The sequence below is a fragment of the Halyomorpha halys genome, unplaced genomic scaffold (genome assembly GCF_000696795.3).
Source record: "Halyomorpha halys isolate HHAL.00 unplaced genomic scaffold, Hhal_1.1 Scaffold1537.1, whole genome shotgun sequence".
NCBI classification, from domain to species: Eukaryota; Metazoa; Arthropoda; class Insecta; order Hemiptera; family Pentatomidae; genus Halyomorpha; species Halyomorpha halys.
In genome coordinates, this window is record NW_027114184.1 from 71281 (window position 1) to 92476 (window position 21196).

At 29.7% G+C, this 21196-nt stretch overlaps 2 protein-coding genes and 1 long non-coding RNA gene across 6 annotated transcripts in view; 2 read left to right on the plus strand and 1 right to left on the minus strand.

Annotated features, from left to right (window-relative positions):
• Positions 1–3273, plus strand: part of LOC106689967 (adenylate cyclase type 6) — a 60694-nt gene extending 57421 nt beyond the window's left edge. Inside the window, exons 12-13 of one of the 2 annotated variants that reach the window (XM_067051441.1) lie at positions 2311–2435; positions 2888–3273. In XM_067051441.1, coding sequence (XP_066907542.1) covers positions 2311–2435; positions 2888–3016 — 254 coding nt within the window. In that variant the 3' untranslated portion in view covers positions 3017–3273. The remainder of the gene's footprint in view (positions 1–2310; positions 2436–2887) is intronic. The other variant, XM_014435198.2, reaches the window with a different exon arrangement.
• Positions 3274–10948: 7675 nt separating this feature from the next.
• Positions 10949–13593, minus strand: LOC136796770 (uncharacterized). Its single transcript, XR_010844517.1, has 3 exons — positions 13508–13593; positions 12708–12795; positions 10949–11096 (listed from the first exon to the last, which is right to left on the minus strand). It is a non-coding gene; the product is annotated as an uncharacterized lncRNA (long non-coding RNA).
• The window catches only part of LOC106689968 (sorting nexin-13), a 27596-nt gene continuing 19833 nt past the window's right edge, over positions 13434–21196 (plus strand). The window contains exons 1-7 of one of the 3 annotated variants that reach the window (XM_014435202.3): positions 13434–13613; positions 13743–13855; positions 13937–14027; positions 16530–16657; positions 16732–16815; positions 19015–19229; positions 20786–20958. In XM_014435202.3, the coding sequence (XP_014290688.1) occupies positions 13743–13855; positions 13937–14027; positions 16530–16657; positions 16732–16815; positions 19015–19229; positions 20786–20958 (804 nt within the window). In that variant the 5' untranslated portion in view covers positions 13434–13613. Of the gene's footprint in view, positions 13856–13936; positions 14028–16529; positions 16658–16731; positions 16816–16916; positions 16994–19014; positions 19230–20785; positions 20959–21196 lie in introns of those variants that run through there. The other 2 variants (XM_014435200.3, XM_067051442.1) reach the window with 2 other exon arrangements.

Consider the following 21196-nt stretch of genomic DNA (forward strand, 5'->3'; position numbering starts at 1 on the left):
CAAATGGAAATTCCTTAAGAACCTCTCTGTTGTAAGCGCCAATTCCTGTTTATATTACCCAGTCGATCCGGACAAGCTTAATTCTTTTTTTGCTCCTCCTCCTCCTTCAGTAATCTTAGGTGACTGTTTCTCTTTTCACATCCCTGAAATCCAATTTGATCCCAATAACTTTTATTTCTTAAATATTTCCCCAGATGACTTAATCTCAGCATTCCTCAAGTCCAGAACTAATGAGTACAGCCCAGACCATATTCCAGTAAATATCATCAAACTTTGTCTCCCCACCATTCTTCCTGCCTTTCTGCACTATAACTTCTCCCTTCAAAATTCCATTTTTCCCAAAGCCTAGAAGAAAGTCCTGGTCCGACCATTCAACAAAGTACCTTCTCCTTCTTCAGTTTCTGACTTTCAGCCGATATCCATTCTATCCAATTTGACCCAGCCACTAGAAAGATTAGTCTGCTCCCAACTTATTAATATTCTTGAGCAAAAAGCTCTCCTTAATCCTTTCCAACCCGGTTTTCGCTCTCAACATTCCACTCAATCCACTTTATTGAAAATATCCCAAGACCTCCAATCATCTAAAGACAACCATCAAATATCAATTTTAGTTCTTTTTGATTTTTCAAAAGCATTTGACTCAGTTAAATGTAAGATGCTCCTGAATAAACTTCAAAAACTTTCCATGTCAAATAGTGTCCTTAAGTGAATCAAATAGAATCCTGAAGTTTCTCTCCTTTCTGTCTTGTTCCCAAACAGTTATTATTCCAAACAAATCTCCTTCTTCTTAAGCAAGGTGTTCCTCAGACGTCCTCACTTTCACCAACCCCTTTTTTTCATTTATATTAACGATCTTCCTGAGTCCATTTACCACACACAATACCACCTATATGCAGACTATCTCCAAATTTTTCTATCCTTCCACCCTCCCGAGATACTTGAGGCCATTCAAAAGATACAAGAAGATATTGATAGCATTAATGCATGCGCGTTAAACAATGATTTGATCTTGAATGCTGAAAAAATCAAGGCCATTCTTATTGGTTCGAAGTGCCTTCTTCATCCCTTCCCTTATTACTCCCTTCTCTTCCTTAACAACCAATCGATTCACTTCTATCCTATAATAAAAAACTTGAGTCATCTTCCACCAACACTTCTTCTGAAATAATTATACTTCCCAAATCACACGCAAATCCATGACTATACTCAAGCAATTTCTAAGATTCTGTCATTCCATTTCTCAGAACACCTGTCAGCTCCTAGTATCCTCTCTTGTCTTCCCCCACTTTGACTATGGTTCCTTGGTCTATGGAGGGCTATCTGCAGGTCTAGAGTTGAGACTGAAGAGACTCATGAATTGCTTTGTAAGATTTATCTTTGGGTTTCCAAGGCACTCCTAAGTCTCCTGCTGGTATACCGAGTTGAAGTGGCTCTATCCAACCTCCCAAAGGCTATACCTCCTTGGTGTTTTCCTATTCCAAGTTCTTAAAATCAAAAATCCTACCTATATTCTTGATCTCGTCACTCTTCGTTCATCCATCCATTCACTAAACACCAGATCCCATCTGATTGATTCATATATGCCCTCCTATAGAATCGCCTTCTTCAGCGAACCCTTCATCAACCTCCTTCTGGAATACCCTCCCCATCTCCATTTGCCAATCCTCATCCATTCTTTCCTTTAAACAACACCTATTCCTTCACTTATTGGATAACCAAAGCTCCGCATTATTGTAAATAATATAATCAAGCTTATATTGACTAACATTATTAACAGTAGATAAGCCAAGATCTCAATATAATTTCATTTTGCTTACTGGAAACTTTTAAATGCTCGACAGACAAAAATCAACTATGAACGATGTATTTATTCTTAGGGGATATATGTCCCAGAATAAAATTTTTATTTTCATTATATTTCAAGCTTTATTTTTTTTTTGTTTATTGTAAGGATTTTTATGATCATGAGACAATTGCTCAGTAAGTTCTTAAACAGAAGGGTTCAGATTTTCATTTGTTATCTCAATTTAGAATTTTAAAAAATAAAATTAAGAAAATTTTAAAACAAAGTAACCTGTAACCTGTATTCTTCCAAACTGGGTTACTTTGTTTTACAATTTTCTATATAATAGATATATATCATGAATTAATAATAAAAATAATGAACCAATCTAAGAATCATGGTTCAATATTAATACTAATTGATAACAGTTTAAAATTGTTAGCGTTAATTCAAATCATAGTTTTGTATATTGTTAATTTTATTTAACAAAATCCAAACTAAAAATAAAAATTATTTGTTAATTTTAGGAATAAATATTGGGCCAGTAGTAGCAGGAGTAATCGGAGCTAGAAAACCTCAGTATGACATTTGGGGAAATGCAGTAAATGTTGCATCAAGAATGGATTCTACAGGCATTGCTGATAAAATACAAGTAAATACTAAGTTTAACAAATTAGGTTGTTTATTTATTATTAACTGTAAGTTAAAAAATGGATTTTTTTCATGATTTCCCTTCCACAGTAACATCTATTTATATCTTTTTTATCCCTAGCCATATCTTTTTATCTGATACCCATCCCTTCCTGATAGGATTTTGCCCACATTGCTTCAACCACCCTTCATTTCTTGACTAGATTTGCAGCTTTATTTTTCAACTTATAGTACTTCTCTAATTAAGGAATTACTTGGCAATGGACAGCTAAAATACATCTTGATGGTGTTAACCAAAACTTTTTTATTTATAAGATTTGCCTATTACTGAATTAATTTGAATGAGAAATAGATTCCCAAAATGGAATATGTATCTCTCTCTATGTATATAAAGTAAAATAAACAATCTGTAATATATAATTTTTAAAGTGTGTTTATTAATTTTTTTGTTAGGTTACACAGGAAATGTACCAGATATTAAGTGCCAAAGGATACCCACTCACTTGCAGAGGTTCAGTTGAAGTTAAAGGAAAAGGAGAAATGATAACATATTTTTTAGATGGAGGAAAAACTCAAAAATAAAATAATGAAATAAGTAGTGCATATCGAACTGTAAATTACCAATTGCTTTGTGAACCATTTGTTGTACTAAAGTAATATCTCAACTATTGATTGTGTAATAAACCTTAGAAAGATCTATATATTAATACAATATAATTTTGTTCAGAAACTAGAATTTACTACTTTTAGCCATGAATTCATGTTAACAGATGTTCACAGCAGGGTTTTGTATAAATAATATGTATTTTCTGTAATTTTATTTTATTTATAATCTTTATATATTTTTATATAATGAAACTATTGAGGATACAGAGTTGATTTAAGTTAACTTATACTTTATATATATATTGATTCCATCTGTTAGAAAACTAGTATAATGTATTCAAACCTAATAAGATATTAAAATTATATTACTAGCAGTGCTTATTAACAGTTTGAGAGTAGAAAAAAATCAATTTTGATTCTTATATGTATTTCCACACAAATAATAATCAAAATTATTTTCAACAATTAAATTTTACATAATTTGATTCTTAAAATGATCAAGACTAATGTGGTTGTGTTTGATTAAGGAATAATTATTTAAATTTATTTATTTTTGACTGAAAGAACTGTCAGGTATCCATAATTGGATACTGTCAACAGAGGAGATTTCAGAATCTAGGACCAGAAAAGTTTATAAAATATGTTTGTATTCATGTTTGAAGGTTTAGTAATGTATTAATGTAATAATGAATGTTTGGATTAAAAAAAAAATTATTTTAGCAAGTTGGAATTCTGTAATTTGGGAAGTGATTAGAAATGCATGAGCGAAGCCTAGAGTCTAATTGTCCTGAGTGACCTGATCAGATTTAATACCTCTTTAAATTCAGTAATATTGGCCTTGTAAGCTGATCATTCAAGCTATTACCATAGTGTATGCCTAAAACATTGAATATTACCATAGAGATGATTTCAAACACTATTTCTTTTTGGGAATAGAATAATTTAACAAAAACTGAATTTTTTTTATACTTATTACTGTATGCACAAAGTTTTCTCTCAATAAAAAGGGAAGTATGTTGCTTTTTATTACCAATGCTAAGTCCAACTATAATTTTTTTTGTCAAGTTGAAAACCTGAACTAATATTGTTCAGTCATTTCAGATAATATTAAATGAAAGTAAATGGATTTGTAATCATTCAACTGTATCAGAAGTGTCAGTTGCTCATTTATTCTTCATGCTGTTCATAATTATCGAATCTATATTAAATTTTTAAAGAATATCAATTTTTTTTTCTGATATCAATGCAGGCTTGAAGTTATAAAACAGATTCTTTTTAACATGGTCTATTGTTTTCAAGGAATTCTTAGATAATTTTCTCGTCTTCATTATAACAAATAGCTCAAAAAATATGGAAAATATTCAAATTTTGTCACCTTTATGATACATAAATGATTTGTGGACGCATTGTATGTTGGTACCATTCCACATTAGGCCAGTAGCTTATCTTCCTTTTCAAAGTCAGAGAAGATTATATGATAATGAGGAAGCAAGATTGTTGTTTTAGGAAGAAAAGGGTATATTTTAGTCCAGTAAAGGATGTATAACTGTAATTGAACCTGAATAATCCAGATGATTGACAAATGGACTTTCAATTACTCATCTACATACAAAAGTTCTATTTTTAAACAACATAGATACATAATTAAACATAATAGCATAACTTTCATACAAATTGAATGGGAAAAGATAAAGAGACGCTGCAAGAGCCTGTTTCAATTACCATTTAGTCCCCAAAAACCAAGCATACAGATTATCAAGGTACTTGTGTATTGTCAATTTTATTTGTTATGCATTTAATATATCATTAAGGAATTTGGAACATAAAGGTTCTAGAAAACTTTGATGCATGACAATTGTATATTTATGTTTTCAGTTATTATTTTATAGAATATAATTTGAAGGCAAGTTATACAATGCAACATTAATTTCAATTAAGATAATTTTTATCAATGAATGACCATTCTCTGTATCAAATAAATTTTTAGTGACATTATTAAACTATATTTTAACATACATGTAGTAAATTTTATTTTGTTTCCTAAAAAAAAAAATAATAATAATATAATAAAAAAGAAAGAGAAAGATATAATTAATAAAGGAATTTCAATTTTTTATATACTGCCAAAGTAAACTGTAATGGATATAAGATATATGTATTAATATTTCAATTTATCTAATTTTTGTGTCGTAGTGAGCTAAGATTATGTGTAAATAAAAAAATCCTTTTTATATTCTTTTTATAATCCTTCTCAGAGTGAATGAAATTATTTTTAAAAAAAGATTGTTTTTTTTTGTTGTTTTTTTTACAGTATTGATAAAACTTACCTGAAATGGTGCATTATCATCACCAGGAAGTACCATTAATAAAGATACAAGGTATCTTCATGAGTTACTATGATCTCATTTTAATTTAATTTTGATTAGTTCCTAATGTATTGTGATTAACTATTGTTTAATGTAATGTCTGTTTAATTATAAACACCATTGTGTCTGTATTGAAATGAAACTGTCATCTGTATTATTCTTTTTTTTGTAAGATGTAATATTGATTAAGAGCTTTTATCTCTGTATATACTTACATATAAGTGATGCTTTATATCTTAAGATACATATTTTATTTGGATAAAAGTTACCATTTCAAACTTGTATTTTCAAATTGTTTCCTCAACTAAAAACTATATTTTGAAACTGGTGTATTTTATGAAATTCCCAGTTCCTTCATGTTTTTATATTATTTGCTTATTTATATTCTTAGTTAGTCATTACCTTTTATTTACTTATTTATATAATTAGTTATTTATTATTTTTTATTTACTTATTTACATACTTTCACTTGCCTATATATTCCATATATAGTAAGAGGAAATATTTCAATCAAGTAAAATTTCATATTAGAGTTTTCAATGGAAATTTGAGTTCTCCTTAGTCCTATAACCAAGTCTATTGGTGTGAGTGTGTGTCTATGCATGCATGTATGCATATGTGTGTGAACAGCCTAGCTCAAAAATGAACAGTGGCACATAACTGAAATAACATATCCCTAGAATGTTTCAGTAACTTTTCAATTAAATCATTTTACAAGCAATTCAACTTTATATAATTGATTTTAGCTTTTCTCTAAAGCATCTTTAACAATTTTGATTAATCTTGGTATATCAATGTAATACTAAATGATTGTTTAGATCAGTTAGGCCTTATCCTCATGGAAATTTTTTAGCATGGTTTAAATGCCACTCTAAAGCACCTTTAATTTTGTTCATTTGAAATAATTAACCATTTTCCATAGTTAACAGTAATAAAAATACATAAATATGGAATATTAAAGTATTTCATAATTAACTTGGGAGAAAACTATAAAATAATATATACATCAGTTTTGAGACAGCCTAGGATGACTGATCTCTCCCAATTTTAATCATATGATACACAGCGTTATTATATTTTGTTAAACTGTTGTATTCTTGCTAGGAGCAATGTTGATATTCATTATTCACCCCTTGAAAAACCTAAAATACTAATTTACTAAAAATACTTATTATTATACCAACAGAAAAATAAAATTTTATTGTTTGAAATTTTCATCTTGCTGGGTAATATGAGAAAGTTAGGTGATGCCATTATTCAAACTTTAAATGTAAATGTAATCAATTATATCTATTCATTTTTTATTTATATTGTTTTATATGGAAAAGGATAAAGTGCTGGCTTTCTATGCTAGTTCAAATCCTAGCATGCTAAAATAAATTATCTATGGATTGAAAATCAATGAAATCGGTGACTGTGACTCGGTAAATGCTTCCTGAGAATTTTTTTCCCCATTTACCCACAGTCCCATTAAATGAAAACTTGACCCTCCACCATGGCTTGAATATGGTGGTAATCTGTAAATTAGTATATAGTAAATTTTTTTATCAAGACCTGTGTGAGTCTGCCAAAAAAATTGATTTATTTTTAAAATAAGGTGCAAGTTTTTTTGCTAATTATAAAGGTTACTAGAAGTAAAATATAACAAATTTGACAACAGAAGTAAACAGTCAAATGATTAGTAAAATTTAATTAGTGATCATGATCAAATAAGGTACAACAACTTTCAAATCAAAGTATTTAAATATAATTAAAGATAAGTTATGAAGATGGAAATTATTATGAAGACTCATCATAAAGAAGTCATTTCGACAAGTAGTGAACTTCAATTGAAATACCAACAACCAAGTATTTTATGACATTTATAAAAATATTGTATTTTAGAATCTAATGTTTAATTGATATTTATATTGGAAGAAGATAGTTGACCGTATGAAGTAGATTGGAGGAAGATAGTTCGGATGGTGGTCAATAAAGGTATCAAAATAGAAACAAAAACTATTTATTGTTAATAAATTAGTTGACAGCAGAACTTCATTCTTATCAACCATGACGAAGCCTTGCAAAACATTTATTAACAATTAATAGTTTTTTATTACTATTTTTATACCTAAAAATAATAACAAAAACCACCCGGACTATCTTCCTCCAATCTAATTTATTTTTATGTTGCATCATTTAAATTTTAAGTTGGTTTTTGTTATATAAATAAATGATGTTTTTTCCCATATTTCAAATATTCCTGGAACGAATTACCAATAAAACTAATCTTTCAAATTAAAAATGTTTACATGATAGAGTAAGATATTAATATAATTAAAATTAACTTTCAATTTCATTTTTCATTTTCATATTATAAAAACTTGTCAGATGCAGTTTTGTTTCCAATATTTAAATAAACCTTTATATAATTCAAATATATTAAAGATTAATCAAATGGCCTCTAATATATAATATAACAATTAAAAAACATAATACATGTATTGAAAATTCTGGCGTTAATAAGTCCCTGCTCTAGGTATTTAATTGGGTCAATCGCAACATTAAAATTTAAAACTTAATACACAAATTAAATGATAAGATCAATATATAAATTTAACACTATTGTGTTTTTATTATGTCCTGTAGGCAGGAATGAAAAATTATAATAATGGAAAATCAAAATCAAAAACAAATTAATATCTTTATTATTAATGTTTACCATTTCTTTCTAATTTTCCCTGTAAGGTATTCCCTTAACATCTGGACATATTTAAATTTCAAAACATTAAATAAATATTCATTTATTAAAAAAATAATTTAATCAAACAGGAAGCAAATATTGTTGTATGTAGTATATTATTTCACCTAATATTTTCAGGATTTTTAGCATAGTTATATATTGCCAAGTTGATGTAAAAGTGATATTATTGTGAAGATAATATTTTCTACCATCTACCTGTGCCTGAACTAAATCTAAGCTTCAGTACTGGCTAATGTGTGAAATAATGAACAATTAATAAAGTACTGATGATTTCACAATTTTTTTTGGTTCAGAAGCATAGCTTAAGTAAAACCATTTTTACCTCCAACTATATTTTAGTTGGAGATATAATATCTCCATATAAGGTTCTGTTACAATGCAGGTATATATTTGTTAACATTCATTCCTCATCCATATTCTAATTTTATAAATATTTAAACAAATGACAAGATATAAAGAATTTAGATTTTATAGATTGAGGGAAAAATAACATTACATCTGTGCAACTATCAAAGACACAAATATATCTGATGTCACAGTCATCTTTTTTTTTTAAACTCAAACATGCATCTCACTTGGAAATTTATTGATTCCAAAGATGAGGATGGTGAATTAAAATAACCATAACAATTAAATATATTTTATTTCTTTTTTTAACACCTCTTATAAGCAGAATGTTGAATAGGATATTTTGTTTATTTTCAAGTGTCACATCTCTCCAAGGAAATCATAACACCAAAAATAATAAAAGGCAATCCTTCCCAACGACTAGCTAGTAGGTCTTATATTCATTTAAATAGTTTGAATTTTCAAAATTGCTTCGATAAAAGTACCTTCAATTTTGTTTGTTTAAAATAATTAACAATCTCAAATTTTTACTAGTAATTAAAAATGGATAATTATATACTACGAAAGGATTTGATAGGAAATATAGGAAAAATATTTTTTCCAGGTTGAAAATACATTTCCGGAAATAAGAGATGTAAATTAGGTCTACAATATATTCTTGGAAAGCCAAAGGTTTTATAAGAAATACTATTCAACATAGAAAGCCCTAAAAAGTAATGAGAAAAGACGAAAAGCAAATAAATAAAACACTAGTTGACGTTAAACTGGCGGGCACATAAGCCACTCTTGTCATATAGGTACAAGAGCCCAAGAGGAGAAAAAAGGCAGTTATATTACCCCAATTTTTGATTACTTTAATGAAAACTATGTATAATTAATAGTCAAAATTGATGAGTCTGCAAAGTATAGGTAGGGGGAATAAAAAATGGCGGCTGTTTCAAAGCGATAAAAAAAAATAATTTTTCATTCGGAGCTCTATATCTTAAAAAGTAGGAATAACACAAGAAAACCTAAGAGAACGCCATTTAAAGAAGAGTAAATTTGCTAAAATATGAGCCATAATATAGTTATTTACGTTAAATAGTTTTCGAGATATAGCTTTTTAAAAAGCAACATTTCATAAAAATGTTGTATGGAACGTACACTAAAAGATCAGTAATTAGTGAATTTATTTTGAAAAATTTATATCTCAAAAACCATTTGACGTACAGATGTCTATTAGCACTTAAATCAAAGCTAGTTTAATGAGCTATAAAGTAGTTTATATGATGTTTATCTTCGTAGGAGTAATAGTTTACATGAAATTTGCTAAAATAAGTTGATTTATAGTTGTTCGGACAAATTTTCATTTGCCAAATTTATATTCATATGTGAATATCATAAAAACTACTACCCCTACGAAGATAAGTGTCATAAATTACTTTATTGTAAGTTAAATTTCCTTTATTGTGATTGTTGGCAGAAATGTGCGTCTTATGGATCTAGAGATATATTTTTTTTAAAGATCCAACATTTTATACGAACAACTAGAAATTAACATTTTATGAGTTTATTTTGTCAAATATCATAAAAACTACTACTCCTACATAATTAACTATTTTGTAGTAAATTTAACTAGCTTTAATTTGAGCGCTGGCAAACATCAGTACGTCTAATGGTTTCTGATATGATGTTTTTCATAAATCAAATTTATTGTCCGAACAACTATAAATCAATTTATTTTAGCAAATATCATGAAAACTACTATCCTACGAAGGTAAAGGTCATAAACTTCTTTATAGTCCATTAAACTAGCTTTAATTTGAGTGCTAATAGACATCTGTTCGTCACATAGTTCCTGAGATATAGATTTCTCAAAATAAATTAGCTAACTACAAATCTTTCAGAACATTTTTAAGAAATTTTGCTTTTTAAAAAGCTATATCTCGAGAACTATTGGACGTAAATGGCTCATTTAGGGCTAATATTTCAGCAAATTTACTCTTTAAACTATGTTCTCTTAGATTTTCTAGTGTTATTGGTAGTGTTTAAGATATAGTGCTCCGAATGAAAAATTAATGTCTTTTTAAGGTTTTGAAACAGCCGCTATTTTTTATTCTCCCTACCTATACTTGGCAGACTCACCAATTTGGACTAGTAATTAGACATAGTTTTCATTAAAATAATCAAAAATTGGGGTGAGATAACTGCCTTTTTTTCTTCTCGGCTCCTGTACTATAACAACCACTTCTGACTATCCAGAACTGTATGGAACATGCTCAGTACAGGATTTGAGAGAGAAAACCGCGTAATACGCATGCTCCGTACAGTTGCGGACAGTCAGATGTTGGAACATACCTACTGTTCTTAAATCATTATTTTTCTAATTTCAGTTAACCTATATTTGATCCTCTAATATGACAGAATAATTAACTCTTTACAATCACTCTTTGTATTTTCATATTGATTCAATAACAATTGGGCTAAAATGTAAATTAGAGTTTACCGAGATGTCAATTGAAAGATGGTGGAATATTCATATTAGCGTCTTGAGTTGTTTTATCCGCTGTTTCAATTCCTGGTATCCGGGAGTCTTCTGAATTCCAGAGAAAATTCACACCTTTACTGAGATCATAATTTAGTATTTTTACACTATTGTGGATTTTATTTGATATGGCTCCGGTTTCAATTAGGTTTGCTACACATCGAACAGCAGAAACTGAGCAAATTAATATTTTTGAGTGATTACTATCTTTGGATCAATTGAGTGATGTAGTAATCGTCTGTAGTTCTCCTGTTAATAATGTGGAGTATGAGGGCAATTTATACTACTTGTGTATCCCAGTTTCAGTAACTGCGAAGCTGACATTGTCATTGCTTAGGTTAATTAGTATAAATTATTTCAGAACTTGAATATTTTCTTTATTTTCTCGTTGGATTTGCAGTTATTGGAACCTGGACTTGCGTGATTAAAAGTTAAATTCACCGTGAAAGATTGTTATTTCCCTGGCGACGGTCTAAAGACAGAATGTTATTGGTTTCTCTTGTGACTAATTTTTAAATTATGTCTCATGGTTCAGTTTTTGTAGGATTAGTTTATATTCGCTAGTACAACAGGGATTAACATTGAAAATGTTTTCAGGAAAGTAGAGGAGCTAAGGTGGTCTTGTCACAGACTGTACTGGTTCTAATGACTCCTGTATCAAGTTTTGTCCCAAAGTCACCACTAAATACACCTATTTAGTCAAAAAATAAGAAGTGATTTATTTTTACATAAGAAAATACCAGGCTCTCTTATCGATCTTAGATGGAATGAATAACACTGGGTTATGACCATTTATATTGAACTACTGGTCCGATGAAAATTTAGCGTGAGTGATGTGGCTTCATGGTGTTATAAATCATAGAATCCAGCACTAAATATAGCTCAAATCGCTTTTTAGGAATTCAAATCCCAGTTTGTTTTAGCGGTGTAAAATAACATACATATGTTGCTGCCAATATTAGAGGAGATGCCGAAAGCAGACGAATGGGACCGAACCTCGGAGAATTAAACAATCTTAATTCAGAAAGGCAATTAGGTATACAACAATTTTCATAATTGATTCAATTAGAATATAAAACGAACAATGAAGTTATTTTATAAGTTATAAACAATGTTCTTAACCCTATTCAAGCTACATTAAATTCATTGGCTATCATAATAAGAAAGCAAGAACTGAAAACCAAGCTAAACAAAATAATAGAAAATCACTCCTACTTTTTTTCTCCTCAAAATGAATAAAATATAAAAATAATTATCTCAATATCATAATGTTCTCGGGAGGAAATAAAAAAAATAATGAAATTTTCTTCTGGAGATTCACTAATATAGAATCACAAAAGACGGTAATGAGAAATTTTCTGGTAACAAACTTTCGAATAAGTTATTGATTTACAAACTGTATTTAAAATAACTATGAATTACTTCCTGAACAGTGCACTATTACCTTTTATTTTTATCAGGTTTTCTAATACAAAGAATACATATGTATATCCTGAGTTCAAAGAATTTTAACCGAAACTGATTTTGCTATAGGCGGTTTTAGTGAGGGTTTTATACTATTTTATTTTATTATACAAATTTTATTGAAGGAAATACATTTATTTTTTTTAAATTTTCGTTCCGTCTAAAACAGAAAAACACTAAATTAGCATTACGTATGGTTACATAATTCAAATTAAATATTACCTTAATATTACCACCCGAACGGAAGTGTGTGTCAGGTGAGATGGCACAACTGAACATTGATATTTTAAAAAAAAATTTTCCGATCCCTCTACAACAGAAAGAAAAAAATAGTTAATAGGAGCATTACTGTGAATAAGAAAAGTAATTCGTGTTGGGTCTTACCTTTTACTACCTTTGGTATTTTAATGTTTAATTTTTTACTCCTAGCATCGGTAGTTTAGTGGTAGAACGCCTGTCTACACAATTTTTTTAATGGATATTATAAACTGAGATGAGAACACAATTAAAAAAAAAGATAATCGAGAAGATAAATCCCTTATGATGGAATATATCCGTTTCACTATAATTGCCATTTTTTTAGAACTTATAATTATAATGATTTCTTAGATACACGGATATTTTGAAAAAGGACAGAGCACCCTTTTCTTCTTAAATTTCCTAAAAACGTGTACCTGTTCAAGTCCAAAGTATGGTAATTAAAATTCAAGTCACTTTACCGCGAAGTTTACTTGATTGCCACTAGAAGTCACTGGTGTACCGCCAAACTTATTACTTATCATTTAGCATTTAAAGTAACATTTTAGTAAATCACTGGCCTAGAGAAATAACAAAATTATAATGATATGATATTGGGCTGATGAATGCCTCATAAATCTCATGAAAATTAGCTTGGAATTAAAAGACAACTTCTTTGTTATTTTTGTTATCAACAACACTGACTGGTATCAGGTGCACTTGTAAATGTCAGTTGGGGAGTTGTAGCGGGATCTGTTATGTTATTGTTGTTTTAAAATTGTTACCTGATGATTTTGTTTCTCTGTTTGAAGGGCGTATCTGTTTTGTATCATATGACTTTTCAATGACGAATTACGTAATTTTATTTATCATAATCCATGTTTGCTGAAGGTTAGATGGATCTCATTTGTCAATTTGTATTATAATGTATTAACCACAATCAGTAGTTGAAGAATTGTTGTTCACGTCAAGTTTTGATATCTTATAATTATGTCTTATATATGCCTAAATTGGTTACAGATGAATGTTTTACTTAACAGCTGGTCTGTACTTGTATTAGTTTTATGTTTTTCAACATTTGGATTTACTTTCTGTGCTGTGACAATATTATGTATAATTTTATTCATTTCAGGGTATGAATTTTTATGTAAATATTCATGATTTTAGGCTATGTGTAACACATACATTAAAATAATCAATCAATGTATTTACAGGATTTTAACTGTCATGTATATAAAGCAAGAAAAGTCATTCAGTAATTATTTTAGCAAGCAAGAAATAGGCCATCCAACATTTATTTATGAGGTAAAGTGAGTTACGGTTCTAATTTGAATGATGTTATTTATTTTACTTTTTGTAAGTACAAATATGCGTAATCTTTTATTGTGATTTTTATTTTAGCCCTTTTTAACCTTCTTTTCAATTATGCATAGTTCAGCTGAAAACTTAACCAAATGCCAATAAATAAGAGAATTTATGGGTTAAGCCTTGCGTTTTAATTGAACATCTTTAAAGTTCACTTGATAACTTTAAATGGTTTTGGAAATTATATTCTCCTAGTTTTTATGTTTTCCTTACATTGCCAAGAATTTAGTTAAAATATTTATAATCTGCATAACCTTCTCACAATTTTCACTCCGATATGGTGAGGAGGTGTTCTCACTTTGATATTGGGTGACTATTATTTTCTATTACAACCTTACACCATAAAGCTAATTGTATCTATCCAACTTTTTGGTCATACTTAACTGAAAAGAATCTGTTTGCTATTTCTTTTAAGTGAATAGAAGTTTACATCTAATCCAATCATATGTATTATTTTTGTTGGAAAAATCTCTTTTTGAGACGAAATACTGAACCAATTAACAAAAGAAAGGCACTATGAGAGAAATTATTGTCTAGAGTATATACTTGCATCAGTTATTGTAGATACTACCAGCATTATTAAATGAAAAAAAAACAAAACAATTTTCTGCTGACTGTAATTATCATTTGAAGTATGATTTAATTCCCTACAAAACAAGAAAAAATTGAAATTGGAACATTATTTCCCAAGATAAGGTTCTTAACAATTTTATCGAAACACGTGTTTTTCTGGCCAACATGTGTTATGTACATTATAAAAGTGATGAATGGTAACTTATCACCTTTATTTTTCTGACTAATATTTCAACGAAGTGTGGGTACTCATCCTAAATATGTTATGGCTAAAAATGGAAGACTACACTAAAAAATTCACTGGCAACAACTTGAGAGATTGTTTTTCTAGCTATGTAAGGAACCACAAAAGAAGGAAGAGTTCCGTTTAGAAGAGACTTTTACTTAAAGGGTGCTCATGCACCTAAAATTGTTGTTGATATCCAGCATTATTGATTTATGGGGCCATCGTATGCTATCTTTGTGAGTTAGCCAGTTTTTCAAACTGAATATGAGCAAGAACGGATACCAATTCAGAGATTCATGAAGTTAAACATATTGTTTCATGACAAGGGTGGTTAGTTCATTTTAAGTATGTTGAGTTACCATTCATTTGTTATTGGCACAGAAGACCAGCTGGTCCGCTCTGCTACTCTTCTTTTTTACCGTCTCTTTCAATAGCCTGGCTTTTAGATATTCCTGTTTTCTTCGTATCCTTGGAGGCCCTATTCTTCCAACTTACCTTTATTTTTCATCAGTTTCCTTAATATAGTATTTTGACTGTCCTCTCCTCATCCGTTCTGATAACGGATACTGCTACCTAATTTTTTGAACTTATTCGAGTTGGAAAACAATCATTATAGAGTATCTTAAGAACTTCTCTTTGGGCCTGTTCAGCTGATGCTTTATGCAGTGTCCAGGTTCAAATTTTGGTTAAGACAGGTTGGGCGAGAGTTTTATACATTCTGAGCTTGGTTGTGCAATTGAGAAACTTCAAAAGAGCTGGATAGATTGAAATAAGATCGATTAACAGCCATTATTCTGCATTTTTCTTCTTTCTCGTTCAAGCAATTGGGAATCATTCATCCTAAGTTCTTAAAACATTTAACATACTCAAATTTATTGTTTCCAATTGGATAGTGTAGGTGCGAGTGAAGATAATGGATTCTTTCTCAAAAGTGAGAAACTTGGTCTTATCCTTGTTAATCTGAAGACTCATTCATTCTTCCTTCCATCTCAAGCATTGTAAATACTTCTTTGATGCTTTAATGAGTTCTCTATGAAATGACATTTTCTGCATAAGGCATCATTTGTTTCATCTTGCTGAAAATCATTCTCTGGGACATTAGTCCTACTCTTTATAATCACATTTATGACTTAGTTGTTGAATAATATTTGGTATTTAGGGGAAAACATTAAAATCAATTGCTAACCAGCAGGTGTATCATTAATTGTAAATATTGTATTTCCATGGAGTTGTTAAGTTCAGAAAATATATTCTTTTGTGTTAGCATTTATGTGAGACATTCTAAGAAAGTATAAATTCAAATCTTTTAGAAACCAATTATTATCTGGAATTATGAGAGAAACAAATTATTATCTGTTTCAGGATCTGAGGACTCTCAATTTATTAAATATTAAAAATGTATAGCTATAAATCACGAAAATAGAACATTGCATGTAAGTCTGTAAACTCCACCCGACATTCAAAATGATACTTCTGTACTGTTACCGAGATTTTAAACCTTTTTTTCCCCTACTATAAACACTTGAAATTTTGCCAAATTCATGTATTAAATTAAATTGTATTCATTTATTAATATAACCTAAAATTGTTTGTTTGTATCGATGTATGGTATCTATTATCATGAAAGCATTCTGTCTTTTAAGGTTGTTGAGAAAATAAAGAAGCCAAAGAAAGATTACAAATTAGATAAAAGGTTAACAGGTTCACAAGTCATTGATGAAGAACTTCAAGATATACTTGACTTCATCATCAGAGATTATGTTCATCCGTGGTTGGTTTCTTAAAGACTATATTTTTGTCAATTTACATTTGTTTTTATTTTAATATAATTTATTCGTATTTTAGGTATGATCAGTTAAGTGATAATGATGAATTTTCTTATCAGTTAAGGCTGGTTGCTCAAAATTTAATTGTTGCATTTTCTAACAGGTGAGTCAAAATTTAATTACTTTTAGTACCTAAATTAAGCTTAACTTTCATTTCCTCTTTATGATAGTGAAATTAAAAATTATCCTTAAATTTCCTTTCCAAGGAGTGCAGGGCATTGATCATGGATCCATTAAGATAAGTGTAGATGTTTGGTTGCAGGAGTTGATGTGAACATTTGGTAGATATTTATATTACTTATTGTTTATACATATTAGTATTTACATGCTACAGCACACCATTTATTATGGCTGTAGTAGAAATCAACACAAATTTGGTACTGGGTTTGTGGTTGCAGGAAAATTCTGCCAGTAGGTGATTGATTTTAAAGTTGTAAGTCCTAGAATCTGCGTTCTTTGGATCAGAGGTAAATTTAAAAACAATAGCATTATTAGCGTGCACGGCCCAACAGCGATGGCCGAAGAAACCAAGGATGAGTTTTATGACATGATATGCTCGAAAGAACATATATCCTGTGCCCAAGATATGATGTCAAAATCATCGCAGGACGCATGAATGCAAAAGTTGGACAAGCAGCAATCTATCAACCTACAATTGGAAGCTACAGTCTTCATATACATTGCAATGCTAATGGTCAGAGATTGATATATTTCACTGCCTCACTCAAACTTGTGATAGGAGGAACTTTTTTTTTGCACAAAATATCTACTAGGGCACATGGACTTCCCTGAATGGTGAATCGGTTAACCAAATCAACCACATACTCATAAGTGCGAAGAACAAGTCAGATTTAATTAACGTTCGCTCATTTAGAGTAGCCAAAATGGACTCCGGTCACTTCCATGTAATTCTGCGTGTTTGAGCCTGTATCTCAAACATTAAGTCCAGATGGATGGGCCCAGAAGACAAAAAAGTTGGTCTAAGATCAGAATTGACTTAAGAAGATTTCGCTAAAGCCATTGAAGACGAACTTCATGAAGTGGAGATAAATGAAACTAGTGCTATAGACCTTAAAAGGGATGAATATTGCTAGGTAATCAAGCAGGTGGCTGGAGATATCCTCGGAGAGCGGGGGAGAGAATCTAGAACCCAGTGATTCAATGAGGAGTGTAAGGTAGCTACTGAAAGAAAGAATGTAACATATAAAATAATGCAACAGAATAGAAGTACACCCCTCTCAAAGAATACAGCCAATTGTGAAGGGAAGAAAAATGTCTCCATCAAAAGAAGAAGAGGTAATGGAAGAATGATAAAATTGAGTCGATTGAAAGCCTCAAATTTGATAATCAGATCAGAAAATTCTATCAGAAAGTTAATATGGATAAGAAGCCATTCAAGCCGAGGCTTACTGCTTATAGGACCGAGGATGGATCCCTTTTAACTGAATCAGAGCAAATATTGGATGGAAACTGTATTTCAATGACCTCCTGAATGGCCTTTATGAAGTAGAAGGATCGGTAGAAGGCACTGAAACCTTTATTATAACTCGGGCAGCAGATGATGAGCTTGAACCACCCGAAGATGATGAGATGGCTGACGCTATCGAAAGGCTCAAAATAAAGCACCAGGCCAAGACGATATACCAGCTGAGGTATTTAAGTATGGGGGAGATAGCCTTAGGAAAGTGGTGCATGAACTGATCCTTTCTGCCTGGCTGGAAGAATCGCTGTCTGTATCTTGGCAGAGAATTATTATCTGCCCTATCCATAAATAGGGCGATCAGCTGGACTGCAATAATCACAGAGAGATCTCTGTCCTCCCAACTATGTACAAAATAAATAAATCCCTTATACTACATATTAGCTAAAAAATAATAATTTCTTTCTCTTAATGACACTTTTAGGTTTTGTTAATGAAAAAAAGATAAACTTCCAAGATATATTTAAATGTGCATATGTGTTTATATCAAAACATAAAAATATTAAATGTAGTTTTCATAATTTTTAGCATTGTCTTACTATCCATTTAGAGCGGTAAATTCATCTCATGACAAAATTTGGCTGTCCGCATCTGTTGTGAAGGAGTCAAAATTCCTGTACTTATGACCGGACATACGAAAATTTTCTGTTGGGAGAGATGTCTGCTAAAATATCATTGTATTGTTATTGTTTGATATTAGAAGCTTATTATACATTTTAAACTTAGTTTAATTTTTTAACATGTAGACTTGTTTAATATCAATATTTGCCTCTCTATGTGAAATATTTGGCAGTAAATTTTTATATATTTTCATTATTCTAGGGTGAAAGAAATAGACTGGATACCTTACTTGACGACCAGGTTAGTTGACGATGCAGCTTCTCATATCCGTCTTTATAGACAAGCAAGGGCTAGACTTAAATCAAGCACCGGAAGTAAACAAAATCTAGAAGACCATTTCTTTGATTTAGAGTTAGCCATGGAAGAAAATGTAATATGCAGGGATCATGTAAGCCTACAACCAAAATCTCAAAGGTGTAAGTTTACATTTTTGAATTATGATCAACTCTTTTATGTTTTTAGTTTAATTTTGTATATTGTGATAGCTTTTCCCCAACTGTGTTTTTATTTGTAAAAAAGGAACTGTGTAATGCGGTGTCCCTGTAAATTTAATGGAAACTTACTTAGTCATCTAGTTCAAGATAGTTTTGTGAAAAAAGTTGTTGAGCGACTTGAAAATTAGGGGATTATTGCTATAAGTTTTTACTAGAAAAAGAGGTTGTGAGATCATTAGGGACCCCCGCGATATTAGGAAGGTTAATGAAAATGAAAGTAATAAAAAATAAAATGTAGATAAAAGAGAAAGATAAAAATACATTGTACAATAAAAGACAGAAAATAAGAACTGGTAAAGGCCCGAAATCCATTGGAATGTATATTTTACCATTTACACCAGTAGTGTAACTGCACTATACTTTATACTAATAAATTATAGTGTCTTGTTTGTTTACAACACAGTTTTTACTTTTATTTTATTCTATGATACTATTCAAACAGACAGTATTTTTCTAATAGGCTCTCCATAGGTTGGAAATTAGGTCCCTAAAATATTCTCTTTGTAATATAATAATACATATTAATAAACATATAAAGATACATTAACTGATATGACCTTAAGCTAATTTTACATTTTGTGTAATTTTTTGTGCGAGTTGCATCATAGCTTCTTACCTTGAACTCTGATCAAGTGTTAACATTGAAAGCTCTGTTAATTGTCAAATATGAAACTATTAATGACTTTATTCATTTTTTTTAAATTACTGAATAATTTTTTCCTATAATTACTAAATGGTATTCGAGAAAAATGGCTCATATTTGTAGATTAGTGTAAAAATGGGTCAATATCAGTTTTTTTAAAATTACATCCCCTAATTTCATTTTCCCATGTTCAAATGTATTTTTTTTACCTCACCTATTTTACAAAAATGTCTTGTCCTATTTAACCCAAAGCTGGAGGAATTAACTGTTTTCAGTTAAAAATTTTTATTTTCTTTATAACTTGATTCTTTAAATATAATTAATGGAGTTTTATATAGAGATTTAAGTATAAATTCATATTTTACATGTATTTATTCATCAATATGACCAAATCAAATCGATTCAATTTGAGTTGTATTATTTCTATATTTTTTAATACTCAATAAATCACATTTCAGAATCAGATTTCATCTGCATTTGTTCGAAAAAACAAAACAAAAAAAAAAGGTGTGCAAATGGGCAACTTCGATTTTGGCCTGGTTCTTAGTTTGTTATGTCACTAATTCTATTATTTTGTTAAAATCCAACCTCATGATTTAATAGTTCTTAATAGTGTTTTTAAAATTTAATTACATCCTTATAAAAATATTAGGTTACTAGGGTGTAATAACCTAGATGTTGATCGCCCTGAATAAAAATCTAATCTAATCTAATCTAATCCTTATAAAAACATATAACAACTAAGAAAGAAAAACTTTCAAATCTTTACCATAAAACTGATCTTTTCTTTTAATTTTACTTTACAGAGTATACTAATGTTTTTCTCTTCTTTCAGGTTACCTTCAACAATTGTCCGAAGTTGTTCTGTTCAATTTAAGTCCAGAAGTAGAGTTTCGGTGCTTACCATTGCGTTTTATAGCTAGAGAACTGATTGTTAATAGTGTGTTAGTTCCATTAATAGCAAAGCTCTCTGATCCAGATTACATTAATCAATTTATTATATGGCTTGTAAGTATTAATAGCATAATATATTTTTAATGGTTATCCTTATTATTTATATATTTTAAAATTATAACCATGAATAAATAGAAACAATTAATTTTTTTTAAGGTTCCCTTATATGTAAAATGAAACCAGTTTTTCCAAATTAAAACAATTTGGAAGATGTATTGTAGCAATATCATTGGTATGTTGAATTGAGGCATAGAATTTCAAGACCAGCCAAATGCATTTTCTTTTTTTTTTT